General features: G+C 35.6%; 1 protein-coding gene across 1 annotated transcript; it reads right to left on the bottom strand.

Moving 5' to 3' along the window:
- Positions 1-1,942: 1,942 nt before the first annotated feature.
- Positions 1,943-7,408, bottom strand: LOC119083576 (aminoacylase-1-like). Its single transcript, XM_037193322.1, has 7 exons — positions 7,214-7,408; positions 6,961-7,130; positions 5,251-5,342; positions 4,497-5,180; positions 4,302-4,435; positions 2,220-2,280; positions 1,943-2,159 (listed from the first exon to the last, which is right to left on the bottom strand). The coding sequence occupies exons 1-7, from the start codon at positions 7,264-7,266 to the stop codon at positions 2,016-2,018; spliced, it is 1,338 nt and encodes a 445-aa protein (XP_037049217.1). The 5' UTR covers positions 7,267-7,408; the 3' UTR covers positions 1,943-2,015.
- Positions 7,409-12,035: the final 4,627 nt, after the last annotated feature.

Raw genomic sequence — 12,035 nt, 5'->3', positions numbered from 1 at the left:
GATGTTCGATTTGAGTAGAGCGCGCCAAGGTTCTGAAAGAACAGGTTACATATACACTTCTGTGTTGGTCGAGGGCAGTACTGTCAAAATTTCTCTGTGGTGCCAACTAGGTATGACGTTTTCAACTCAAGTCTAAATTCACAGTCATCCGTTTTGACACGACAGAGTAAAGGTAACCTCATTTGACTAGGTACCTGAATAATCTAGTAGCCCTAAATTTTTTGCGAATAAAATGTTTCAATTTATGTCAGTGTTCATTTGAGTTCACTTTCATACAGTTTATTGAGTGTATTAGGTTCCTCATTTGACGTTTCGAAAATGAACCGCTCATGTCTGGTTTATTTTACTCTGTCGTCGTTTTGATGACTGTGAGGCCACCTTAACAAAAACATGTCTTTTTCTTGAAACTTGAAGAAAGTCAACTGACTTTTAACCCGTTTAAGATAGTGACAATTTTTGTGCTGGAACAAATTATTTGTGCTATCACAAAATTTTTGAAATTCGATCAGATTTTCGTTGTAACACAAATATTTGTGCCATCACGAATATTTAGGCTGACAGAATTTTGTGTCACCGCCTTCGTAATCAACTGAGAGTTGTCTTTCAGAACCTTGATTTTTCCGACCCCTGAAATAAGAAAGTTACAGCACTCGAAATACTTGCACAAGTAGAAATTTTTGTAAGAAAATAATGATAGTCGACTAACATTTTCTTATAAAATTTCCTAAATCTAGAAAAGAATATAAAAAAACGGATAAAATAACTCGCATTTTCGAGTTGTAGAACTAGAAATAAGATAGACCTTCTGGAATGATCGAATTCTGGGAACTGACCTTTAAAAACCTTCCTCTTTCCCCAAGTCGAGAAGAGAGTTTTAAAAAAATGATGTAAATGCTTGCTATCCTGGAGTTTTAGCTTCGGGAAACGTGTAGAAAGACTCAGGAATATTAATATAGTTGCTGATCATTAAACGGCGTCATGGTCTTGTGGTTTTTAGAGTAAAAATAGTTGAAATCCTTCAAAGCGTTAATCAATTCTGACATTTTCCTATAAAACAGTTTTTTGAGGAAAATATAGATGCTTCCTAGAGCTAACGCTCCGTGTCCTTCGACATGTCAGAGCTCAGCCAGTTATCTTTGATAGGATTTGAGATCAGCTTTCTAGAACACCTCCAATCGTAAAATATAATTAAGAAAGGGCCAGGGAATCAGTCTCAAAGCTAGCGGTTTTTTGGGACACTCTTTCGGGAATCATCCATAACCTGGACTGTTTCAGAAGAAAAAGTTGTTTTACTAGTTTTAGTTATTGACTAAATCTTTCAGAATCCGTTGAGGTCAATGTAAGTAAATAAGTAGGTATGGCCAGTCCATACAAGTCGGAGCACATACGGCGCCATGCAAATCCGTATGTGCTCCGGCTAGAACAAATTTGAACGTTTGACCATACCTATCCATTTACTTTCATTGGTTGAGGTCATCAAAAAGTTGTCAGATTTGTCAGAAAAATCTAAGTTTTAAGTTTTAGAGAAAACCCAGTTTTTACCGGTTCATGGGACCAAAAAAAGGTCGGAAACTTCGACCCCTCACTCATTTCCAATCGTCAAAGCGCATTAAAACTCCCTAGCGAGCGAGATGACACAGCAGCCCGGACTATAAATAATCACATCCAAAAGGTCTCTTCCAAGGCCGTTCAAAATGTCAATCGTCATCCACAGAGAAGCCAACACAGCCTCACTTTGAAATTTTAACGAACAAATTTGTTTAAGTTGCGGTTATGTTTGTTTCTATGGATCAAGGTTCTGAAAGAACCTTGCTATGGATGACGGTCGGTTGTTTTCGGTCTGTCAAAATTCGTACCGTACGTTGGAAGAAACCTATGGTAACATAGAACGGTGTTGATTTTGTGATCCTGAATTGCGCATAAACAAATTTCATATTTTAATGATCTGATGTACGATGCATCGACCTTTTATTTAAAAATGTAGAACACTGCAATTGAATGGATTAATTACAAAATCAAATTTCACCCAGATTCGAAATAAATTTCTTGTAAACGTCAATGCCGAATAGATACTCTTTGGCTCCAACATATTCATTGTGGTCGTGTAGCAATCTTGGCGTATTTATTATTGGCGAAAACCCGAAAGCAGATATGTTTAACTGGAAAATAGACACATTCCAGTTTATTAGTCTTTTTTAGCAAAAATTGCAAACATTTACTCTGCGTAAAAATCTCGCATCGGTTGCGCCTATCGTTGCTGATGGCGTAATTTCCAAGCCACTGCAATGGAATAATTTTTTCTTATTTTTGTAAAAATTAATTCGGATTAAGATAAGATATTGTTGAGGAACACTTCAATAGTACCGCTCTGAGAGAGCCGTACTCTTTTAAGGTCTCTTTAGAACAAAGTGTTAATAGCTATTTTCATAATAAGGTAGTAAATGGGATTGTTTTGCGCACTAGATGTGAGATTGCCGATACGAGCGAAGCGAGTTCGGCAACACATCGTGTGCGCAAAACCCCCATTTACTACCGTGTTAGGAACAAGGTTTTATCTCCTGTAATGTCATAATCACCATAAAAACCGATTTAAAAAAATCAAACTGAAACATCAACACGCCATGACACCGTCACTCATTCATATTCCCCACAAATAAAACACACATCTAGTACACTGTCAAGAACTTGTCAATTTTCAGTGAATAAATGTGAAATTATCGAAGTTCGCCGTGAATAAATGAGAAAATATCGAAGTTCGCGGTGAATAAATGAGAAAATATCGAAGTTAGCCGTGCGCAAATGACCAATTGTCGAAATTTTCAGTTAATAAACGTAACGTCCTGTGAATGACGTGTTTAAATCTGGCCCATTTTGATTCTAAAAGTGACACTCAAATTGTGAATATTATGACATTACAGGAGATAAATTCTTTTAAACGTACAAATATAGCACATGGCGCAGCATAGCTTTTAATCATAGAAAATATTCGGAGGCTGATGAAGAAATCACAGTACAGCTGAATTTTTTTATAAAAATAATTTTGACAGATGAAGACTCAGGGTAGTATTCAAAAATTTAGGCGCATTTTTTTGAAAACCGAATTCCAAAAATTTTGATTGGAACATATTCATGAATATTTTAACTTACGTGAGTGTTAAGTTAGTGTATTTCACAAATACATCACATAAACTCAACAATTACATAATTTAAAAGAACAAAAACAATTTTAAGTTTACACTTCATTTTGATGAACCAAATTTTAAAGTGACCGCCCCTTTACAGAATACACCACTGAAAAATAGAGGATTCTTTTGAAAAACAGCCTACCGAAATCGGGCGTGTTTTCTAGTGGAACTTTTTATAGATACCTAGAAAGGACTTCGACCCTAGAAGCCAAAACCACTCTCAAAAAAATTCTTCGAAGCTTTTATGGCTGGTGAAAGGTGATCGAAAGCCGAAAATTTCTTACCAAAATTTCTCCAGGTACACGAGCCGTACAGGGTCGTGTGGGGTGTCATTAGAAAGGTAATCACATGTACTATTGAGCCGAATAGAGACTCATTGGTTTTAAAATTAATCCGCACTGAAATATGTGCAGTTGAAGTTTTCAACAGAAAACTTGCACTTTTCTTACCAATATTTCTCTAGTTACACGAGCCGTACATGGTGGTGTGGGGTATCATTTGAAAGGTAATTTTATGTGCTTTTGGGCCAAATAGGGTCTTATGGGGTTTGGATGCATATGCGATGAAATATGGGCACTTAAACATTTCACTTTCTCATATTTCATTGTAGATGCTTTCAAACCCCCATAAGACCCTATTTGGTCCAAAAGCACATAAAATTACCTTTCAAATGATACCCCACACCACCATGTACGGCTCGTGTAACTGGAGAAATATTGGTAAGAAAAGTGCAAGTTTTCGGTTTTTGATCACCTTTCACCAGTCACAAAAGCTTCTAAGAATTTTTTTGAAAGTGGTTTTGGGTTCTAGGGTCGAAGTCCTTTCTAGGCACATAGAAAAAAGTCCACTGGAAAATGCGTCCGATTTCGGTAGGCTGTTTTTCAAAAGAATCCCTCATAAAGCGTTCTGATTGGCTGTTTGAAAAAGTGTGAAATGTCAAAATTATTTTTATAAAAAAATTCAGCTGTAGGCACTGCCTTTCTTTTGTAAATATAGATGACTTGAGTTCATTCTTAATATGAAGCATACAACACAAATTTGACTCTTGTCAACTCAGTGTTCATGCTAGCAGCAGTGCTGTGCACATGGAAATTATTTCATTTCTTTAAAACTCACAATTCCTTTGTCGCATTGACAAGAGCTGTCCACACTGGATTTGAGTCATCAGCTCTTGTAGTCGGAGCTTTTGGATCCTTCATTGCATAATTAATTGTAATATTTCCACCAGCCTCTTCGCACCAGGTTTCGATCTGTGAACAAGCACCTTTTTTAGACTATTATGTTAAAAAGGAAATCTGCACTCATTCTTACATCTCTTTGAAATTGGTCATGATCAGCATTAACACCCAGCCGAACGTCGAATGTAACACTAAGCTCTGGCGGAATAACATTAGCCTGTACGCCGCCCTTTATAACAGTTAGATTGATCGTCGTCACGTTCGTATAATCAAAATGAGAGGCATTCAATTTAGCTACTTCGATTTCTCGCCGTTCCATCATTCTGTTTATCAATTTGTTCATTTTCTCACCGGTCGTATTTTCGAACAATAACGAACCGTGGCCGCTTACACCGTGAAATATGAATTCTATTCTCCATGTACATCGTTCATCATTTGTCACCGAAATTGCATTCGTTTCAGAGACTCTTGATTCATCCATTGCGTAACCAACATTCATTTCTCTGAATTCACTACTCAGAACAAACGGATCCATTCCATAGAAGCCGCCCATTTCTTCATCCGGAACGAATGTTATGTGAAACGTTCGCTTAAGTTGCTGAATGCCATCCTTTTTTAAAGCTCTTATAGCTGCCAAATACATCATACCGAGTGATTTTACATCCTGCGAGCCACGCGCAAAAATACGTCCTTCTTCATCTACATCGGCATTGAACGGCGGATGTGCCCACGAATCTTCGAATACTGGTACGACGTCGGTATGAGAATTTAACATAATTGATGGTAAGTTTGGCTGAGATCCTTGCCATGTCATTACCTTGGGTGATATATTCGGAAATAGGTAACCAATGGGCTGAAGTATGAATTTATGTCATTGATTAACTTACGACAACGGGATTCAATTGGTTCCTTGGATAATAAACTACCATTGGCAAATCCAAACTTATAGCTTGTTTCCTCAGGAATGCTACACATGGTTCTGTAAGATGTAACCAAAAATTACTGAAGACTTTCTGTACCTTTGTGGCGGGACATTTCTACACGGTCAATATCGTCAGTAACAACGCACTTCAAGCAAAGGTGCTATTAATGACAGCTGCCAAATAGAGTACTATTTCGTATGAAATTTTATCCCCCCTCTTTTTACAGTGTAAAATTTTGTATGGAGCACTGTCAAGTTTCAGTACCCTATTTAAAGTACCACTTTTGCTTGAAGTGCGTTGTCAGTAACCATATTATCGTTCAGAAAACGATGAAATCCGTTCTGACATTGACCACAATGTCGCCTTTCCCTTTTGCGTCAATCGATTGAAAATCATGAGCGCGCGTTAGCATAGCGCCCGTGACGCAAGTCCTATTACTAGAAAAAATTAAAAAAAAAAATTTTTTGTCGTAGACTGCAGAACCATATATACAGCAAATATTGAAGTTCTACAATTTAAAGACAAATGACTCCAAATTACCATTAAAAAAAACTAGGCGTCCGTACGAGTTCAACGAGCTATCACACGTTCTTGCAGCTTAAAATTTGGCCACGCAAAAAATCTTCCAAGAAGCCCCATTTCCATACATTTTGGTCAATTTCAGTACTTTAAACGAAATGAAAAAATCCTACGTTACTTTGTTAGTCCGTCCGTCCGTCCGTGTTTCCTATCTTCTAAAGTCTTCTTTAGATTTTGTTGAAATTTTGGGAGTAGATTCTAGTCGTCATTCAAAGACATTCCAGAAAAAAAAAATTTGGGGGGAACCGGCCTCTTTCGGAGCTAGGGCTCCTCGAAGTTCCCATATAGGCCTCATATAAGAACACCTTTAAGTGTGTGTGTGTGGATGGGTATGGTAGAACAAATTTGTTCGCTTTTGGTATTTGGTAAGCTCTGCTCGCCTCAATTTTTTTTCCTAAATTTAGTATTTTTTAAATTTTTAAATTTTTCAAAATTTTTGAAATTTTGATTTTTTTTTTAAATTTTTCAAAATTTTTAAAAATTTTCAAAATTTTCAAAAAATTTTCAAATTTTTTAAATTTTTCAAATTTTTTCAATTTTTTTCAATCTACTAATTCTTCCAAAAGAACTGATATCAGTCAAAAACACTCAAAAGAGTAAAAGTGACGCAAGTCCCTGTGCATACTTCCAAAACAACTGATATCGCTGGAGGTGACGCATTCTGCGCTTGTACGCAAAAACTGTAACAGCAAAAATTTGACCAAAGAAATTATAGAAACAAAATTTTACCAAAAAAATTTTGCGTCACAAGTGGCAGATGTTGAGGAAAGTACTTTTAAGAATTTTTTTAAAATAGGCAAGAATATGTCCTAATACGTCCAAACCATCTGCCACTTTGTGACGCAAAATTTTTTTGGTAAAATTTTGTTTCTAGAATTTGTTTGGTGAAATTTTTGCTGTTACAGTTTTTGCGTACAAGCGCAGAATGCGGTCACATCCAGCGATATCAGTTGTTTTGGAAGTATGCACAGGGACTTGCGTCACTTTTACTCTTTTGAGTGTTTTTGACTGATAATTAGACAAAAGGAAATAACAGATCAGATAATTGCAAGGTGATTTGGTTAACGTCCGACAAAAAAGATGAAATTTCCTCACCGTAGTTTATGTTTGGATGAACAGTTGGGATTCGCAGATATCGACGAAGTATTTCAATTTCTTCGTTTCCATACCAGGGTGATGTTACTGGCAGATCTGGGAGATCTTCTGAATCATCGCTGGAATTACTTCTCGGTAAAAGTGTTCCCAGCAAAACACCCAAAATTACACTTGAAAATTGAGGGTAAAATTAAGCTCACAAACAAGCACTGGCTTATAATTGATATTGTGTTTTGATCATGAATAAAATTACCAAACCGCCACAATGACAACGGCACCAATTCCACACTTTTTATTAAACATCATTATTGTCTACACACTTTTAGCACGAACAACTGTCTGATAAACGTTTAAGCTGAATTGAAATAAGAGAAGAGACGAAAATTGTTCGGCGGTGTGTGATATCACTTCCATCTGATCAATTAACAGTAGACGAAAGTAATCAACAAATAAACATTATTATCATGAAAAAATGTACTTAGCTCTGTGCTTATCGTCATTTCTTTTTTAAATGCGATCCTAGCAGAAGTAAACATAGGGCAAAACGGAGAATAACGATCCTCTTCGTTATTAACCTATTAACAAATGATGATGTCATCATTTATCATCAGAAATAATTTTTCAATAACAAGCCTCCTCAACAAAAGAATTTGTGGTTCGTACAAAAATAATTGACAACTGCTCGTATTTCGATGTTTTACCCTATGTGCAATACATGCATCTCAGCCTCAGTTCAAGTTGGAGTGAAATAAAAGTGAAAAAATCCACATAATTACCTTGATGTTAAAATGTTGTAAATTAGAGAGACAGAAACGCAGTCTTTTTTGATACAGCTTGTGATTTAACAAGATATTTGGTGCGTTGTTGCCTCTATTTTAGACATATGATGCAATTGTCTGCATAAATTTAAATCAATTGAAAAGTAGTTTTGGCGAGTTAACAACTTTATTGTGCAACAAAGATTCAAATAAAGATTCAATTTCAAAGTTAATCAAACGTGTCTTATAACTAAAAACAAATCAAATCAGAAATAGTAGATTAATGAACATGTCTCCTAACAGACTCAATAAACATATCTCATATCCAAGAAGACAGTACAAACACAAAGTTTTGCCTGTATATAAATATTCGAGTATATGAGACAAACGTTTGTTTCATGAGTCTGTCATTAAGTATAGTTTCCACTTAAAAAGAGCACTCCGTTTAGCCTCCGTTTATATGACAGTTGTAAAATAGAACAAAGGAACTGTCACGTAAACGGAGTAAAAAATTGAAATAAATTCAATTTCCACTCGTGACAGTTCCTTTGTTCTATTTTACAACTGTCATATAAACAGAGACTAAACGGAGTGCTCTTTTTAAGTGGAAACTATACTTTACAGCTGATTTTTTTTATAAAAATAATTTTGACAGACAGGCTTGTGTGGAAATTCAACATAACAACGAAAAAAAAATGAATTTTCATACAAAATTCAAATTTTTAACGGTCAAAAATTATTTTTATAAAAAAATTCAGCTGTACAACAATGAACACATTAATTACAGTACGTCTTTGCTGTTTCTGTTGTTCCATCAGTGTATCTAGTGCCGGCATTAATATTGCGATTTCTTCGGCGTATGGGTTTAAACTTTGCATCCTTATTTATGCCAACAAAATCACGGTAGCGTTGCTTCTCTACAAATTGTTCATTCTTTTTCTCGAAAACTTGCTCAACAAAATCGAATGTCCAACAGTAAAAAAATTCAAATAAGCTGATGATCGATCCACCCCAGCATAATGAAAATATTCCGCCGAAGGCAGCTGTATATACAATGCGTGTGAATGAAAAGAGAAAGAACTTTAAAAACGTTAGCTTAGCAATCTCACATCTAGTGCGCAAAACTCCCATTTACTACAGTGTTAAAGCTCATAGAAATTCTATTTCATTCACTGACGTTAACTTTTGACGTTAACATTCGCTCAAGGTGAAATGCTAGCGTTTTGCGAAAATCCGCATTTTTGTCCACTTTGAAGAAAATAAAATGAAAAGCGTGTTAGAACTTTTTAGACCGTCAATATTTTTGTGATATGAATTTTTGTGATGTCACAAAATTTTTGTGATGTCACAAAAAACTGATCGATCGATAAGTTTTTTTGTGACATGTTTTGATGTCGATCGATAAGTTTTTTTGAAATGGAAAATTTGTGATTTAACAAATATTTTGTGATTTTTGTGTAAATTGTGTAAATTTTTTTCCTTTGCTCATGTTAGGTGATAGGACGTAGTCACACCGGATTTTCCAACAAAAGTTTACTCATTCGCTGACGTTATAATTGAACGATTTATGAGTCTGGCGAGGAATTCTACATCCTTCAATTTCATAAAATGGTCTAAATCATCTCAATTGCTCGATTAAGCGCCGACTTCGCTCCCGCTGCCGTGTTAAGCATTCTATTTTGTGAATACAGTATAAGAGACTAGACGTTATAAAAATGTTACGCCATATTGAGTCAGAAAGACAACAACAAAACGACATTTTCACAAATGGACAAAATAAGGATTTTCGCATCGCTAGCATGAAAACTAGTTATTTGTTTAACGAGGGAAGAAAAGTTGGAAATTGCATTTCAATTGTGTTGACATTTCCAACTTTTTCCCGAGGTAAACACAACGTTTTTCAAAACAAAGGCTTCCGAACTTCGGAATCCGAAGTTTTAGTGGAGGGGAGAAAATGACTATTTTCTCGCCAGCGTTGCGCAAAAGTATTTATAGCAAGGAAATTTTTAGTTTTAGTCAATTTTGCTGTGTTATTAAGAAACTCACCAAACACACCGTCCCATGTCAAATACAATTCTCGTCGATATTTAATGCATGTAATGTCTTTAAAATGAATTTTCACAGTTGTCGTATTTTCGGGATTAAAACTTTGACTGAAAATTATCGAACTTATCAAATTATCCCGAATCCTGAATAGACTTACCGCACCCCAGTACAAGCGATCGAAGTTTACTGTCCTTTTTTCGTTCGCAAATGGTTGTCTCAATTTCATAAATATCACCTGAACAGCTCGGTAAGCAATTGCAATCCATACCGAACAATGTGTCATTGACATCGATAACATCTACTGTGGGTACGCGCAGACTTGCAAAAATATCTATTTTTTTATGAAAAAAGGGATCTGCTTCATAAACGAAAATTTAGACTGTAATAACTTTAAACTGACGTTGGTGTCCCTTTAGGCATGCTACATCTCGTAGGTTGCATTGTCGATTGTTTTTGTATTTGGGGAGATCTGGAAAAAGTGGCTTAAGAATCAAGTTGAATATGGAAAAAAGAGGAAAATTACGAGAATGTGGATAGTAGAATGGAATACAGCTACAATATTGCACGATGTGTTCAACGACACAATCCACCATACACCCCTGAAAATAGGCATGTTCACTGAAAAATATCATCAATCGATGATAAAATTTCCAAATAATCGATACAATGTCAATCGAATGTTTTATCAACAAATGATAAATATCGACTGATATTGACAGTAGGGATGGGAGACGTTTAAAATTATCGATAATATCAATCGAAAGAAATTATCGATAATCGATTAATCACATCGTTTTTCCCTTGACTGAAAGTCAGGGTCTTATGAAAGAAAATACCCTTAAATGTCCGTAACGCTAAGTTCACTTTGATATTTTGAAAATGTTCTACATTGGCAAAAAAACGTTAAATACAGAAAACGTCCGTACACTTGTGGACTCGATAACTCAAGTAATTCTTTACCGATTTGCAAAATTTTGGTTTTAATCGACGGAGAATGAAAATCATGAGGTTAAGTTCGTAGATGGGCAATGTTGGAGTAATGAGATGGGAGTAATTCTCAAGAGATTTTTTTACTTGTTACCGCGATAACTTCCATAATTCTTATACGATTTTCAAATTTTTTGTTTTATTCGACGAAGATTGAAATTCTTGAGGCTGAGTTTGCAGATGGATAATGTTCGAGAAACGAGATGGTAGAAATTCTACACAGACGCTTTCTCTTGTTACCACGCGATAACTTGAGTAATTTTTATTGCAACGGATTTCCAGAAACAATTAAGAAGTACTTCCCAAAAGAGTTTTTGCTTGCTTGCTTGAGAAACCGATAGCTCGGATTCTCAGATGCTTCAAAAATCAATTTCGACCAGTAGCATAATTCATGTGGTTAAACTCGAACATTGGAATTTAATTGGACTAGTAATCTGGGATATACGTCAATTTGTGCGTGAAATCCGTATTCTGAAAAGAACTATTTTCGTTCCTAAAATGTTTGAACATGTGTGAACTTTGCGGCCAGAGCGAAGCGAGGGCCGTAATTCACACGAGTTATATTTTTTCATGAGGTAGGCAGGAAATACGCCACCTTTTCAGCGCTTTTAGTAGACTATATAGGAGACTCATATTAGGTGTTAAATGTACCTCGCTGGACCTTCCACTCATTGCCTCATTGCACTTTTTAGGAGACAATATTCAATCGTTGTAAATATTGTTTGTTTGTATTCTTCTCAGTATATACTCAAAAATACCTCTCCTGATCACATCGTGTTATAATTTCATATTTTCCATGCTTAGGCTTATGAATATTTGAACGAGTGTGAACTTTGCGGCCAGAGCGAAGCGAGGGCCGTAATTCACACGAGTATAATTTATTCAAGAGGTAGGCAAGAAATATGCCATTTTAAAAGCGTTTTTAAGTACTCATATTTATTGGATGTAAAACATCGCTCGCTGAACCTTCGATTCACGCAGCTTCTCAGAAAATTAAATTAATTTTGAGTTTTCTAAACGCTCAGTGAAAATAAAAGAGATACTCAATTAATGATGTAGCAAATAGACCATTCTTGTTGCGCTTTCTCATCTGACTATAATTTTATGTTCTTAAAAACACCAGCTTTTTTAAAAATGGTGAGACAACTGGGACTGGAATTATTGAAAGTCAGTCAAGGGAAATGACCCACCCAAGTGGTGGGGCCTAGTCGATAATTAGGTTCCAAACAATTTTTTTTTTATTTTTCTTCGATGCAGAACATTATTATAAGATACTTTGCTTCG

The sequence above is a fragment of the Bradysia coprophila genome, unplaced genomic scaffold, assembly GCF_014529535.1.
Source record: "Bradysia coprophila strain Holo2 unplaced genomic scaffold, BU_Bcop_v1 contig_70, whole genome shotgun sequence".
Lineage (NCBI taxonomy): Eukaryota > Metazoa > Arthropoda > Insecta > Diptera > Sciaridae > Bradysia > Bradysia coprophila.
This window is presented reverse-complemented; position numbering and strand designations above follow the sequence as displayed.

Excerpts from the sequence above, each read along its gene's own strand:
- LOC119083576 (XM_037193322.1), bottom strand. The coding sequence starts at position 7,266 with ATGATGTTTAATAAAAAGTGTGGAATTGGTGCCGTTGTCATTGTGGCG. Across the intron at positions 5,343-6,960 it reads TCATCCAAACATAAACTACG|AACCATGTGTAGCATTCCTG; the intron begins GTGAGGAAATTT and ends TACATCTTACAG. Across the intron at positions 4,436-4,496 it reads ATGACCAATTTCAAAGAGAT|ATCGAAACCTGGTGCGAAGA; the intron begins GTAAGAATGAGT and ends GCTTGTTCACAG.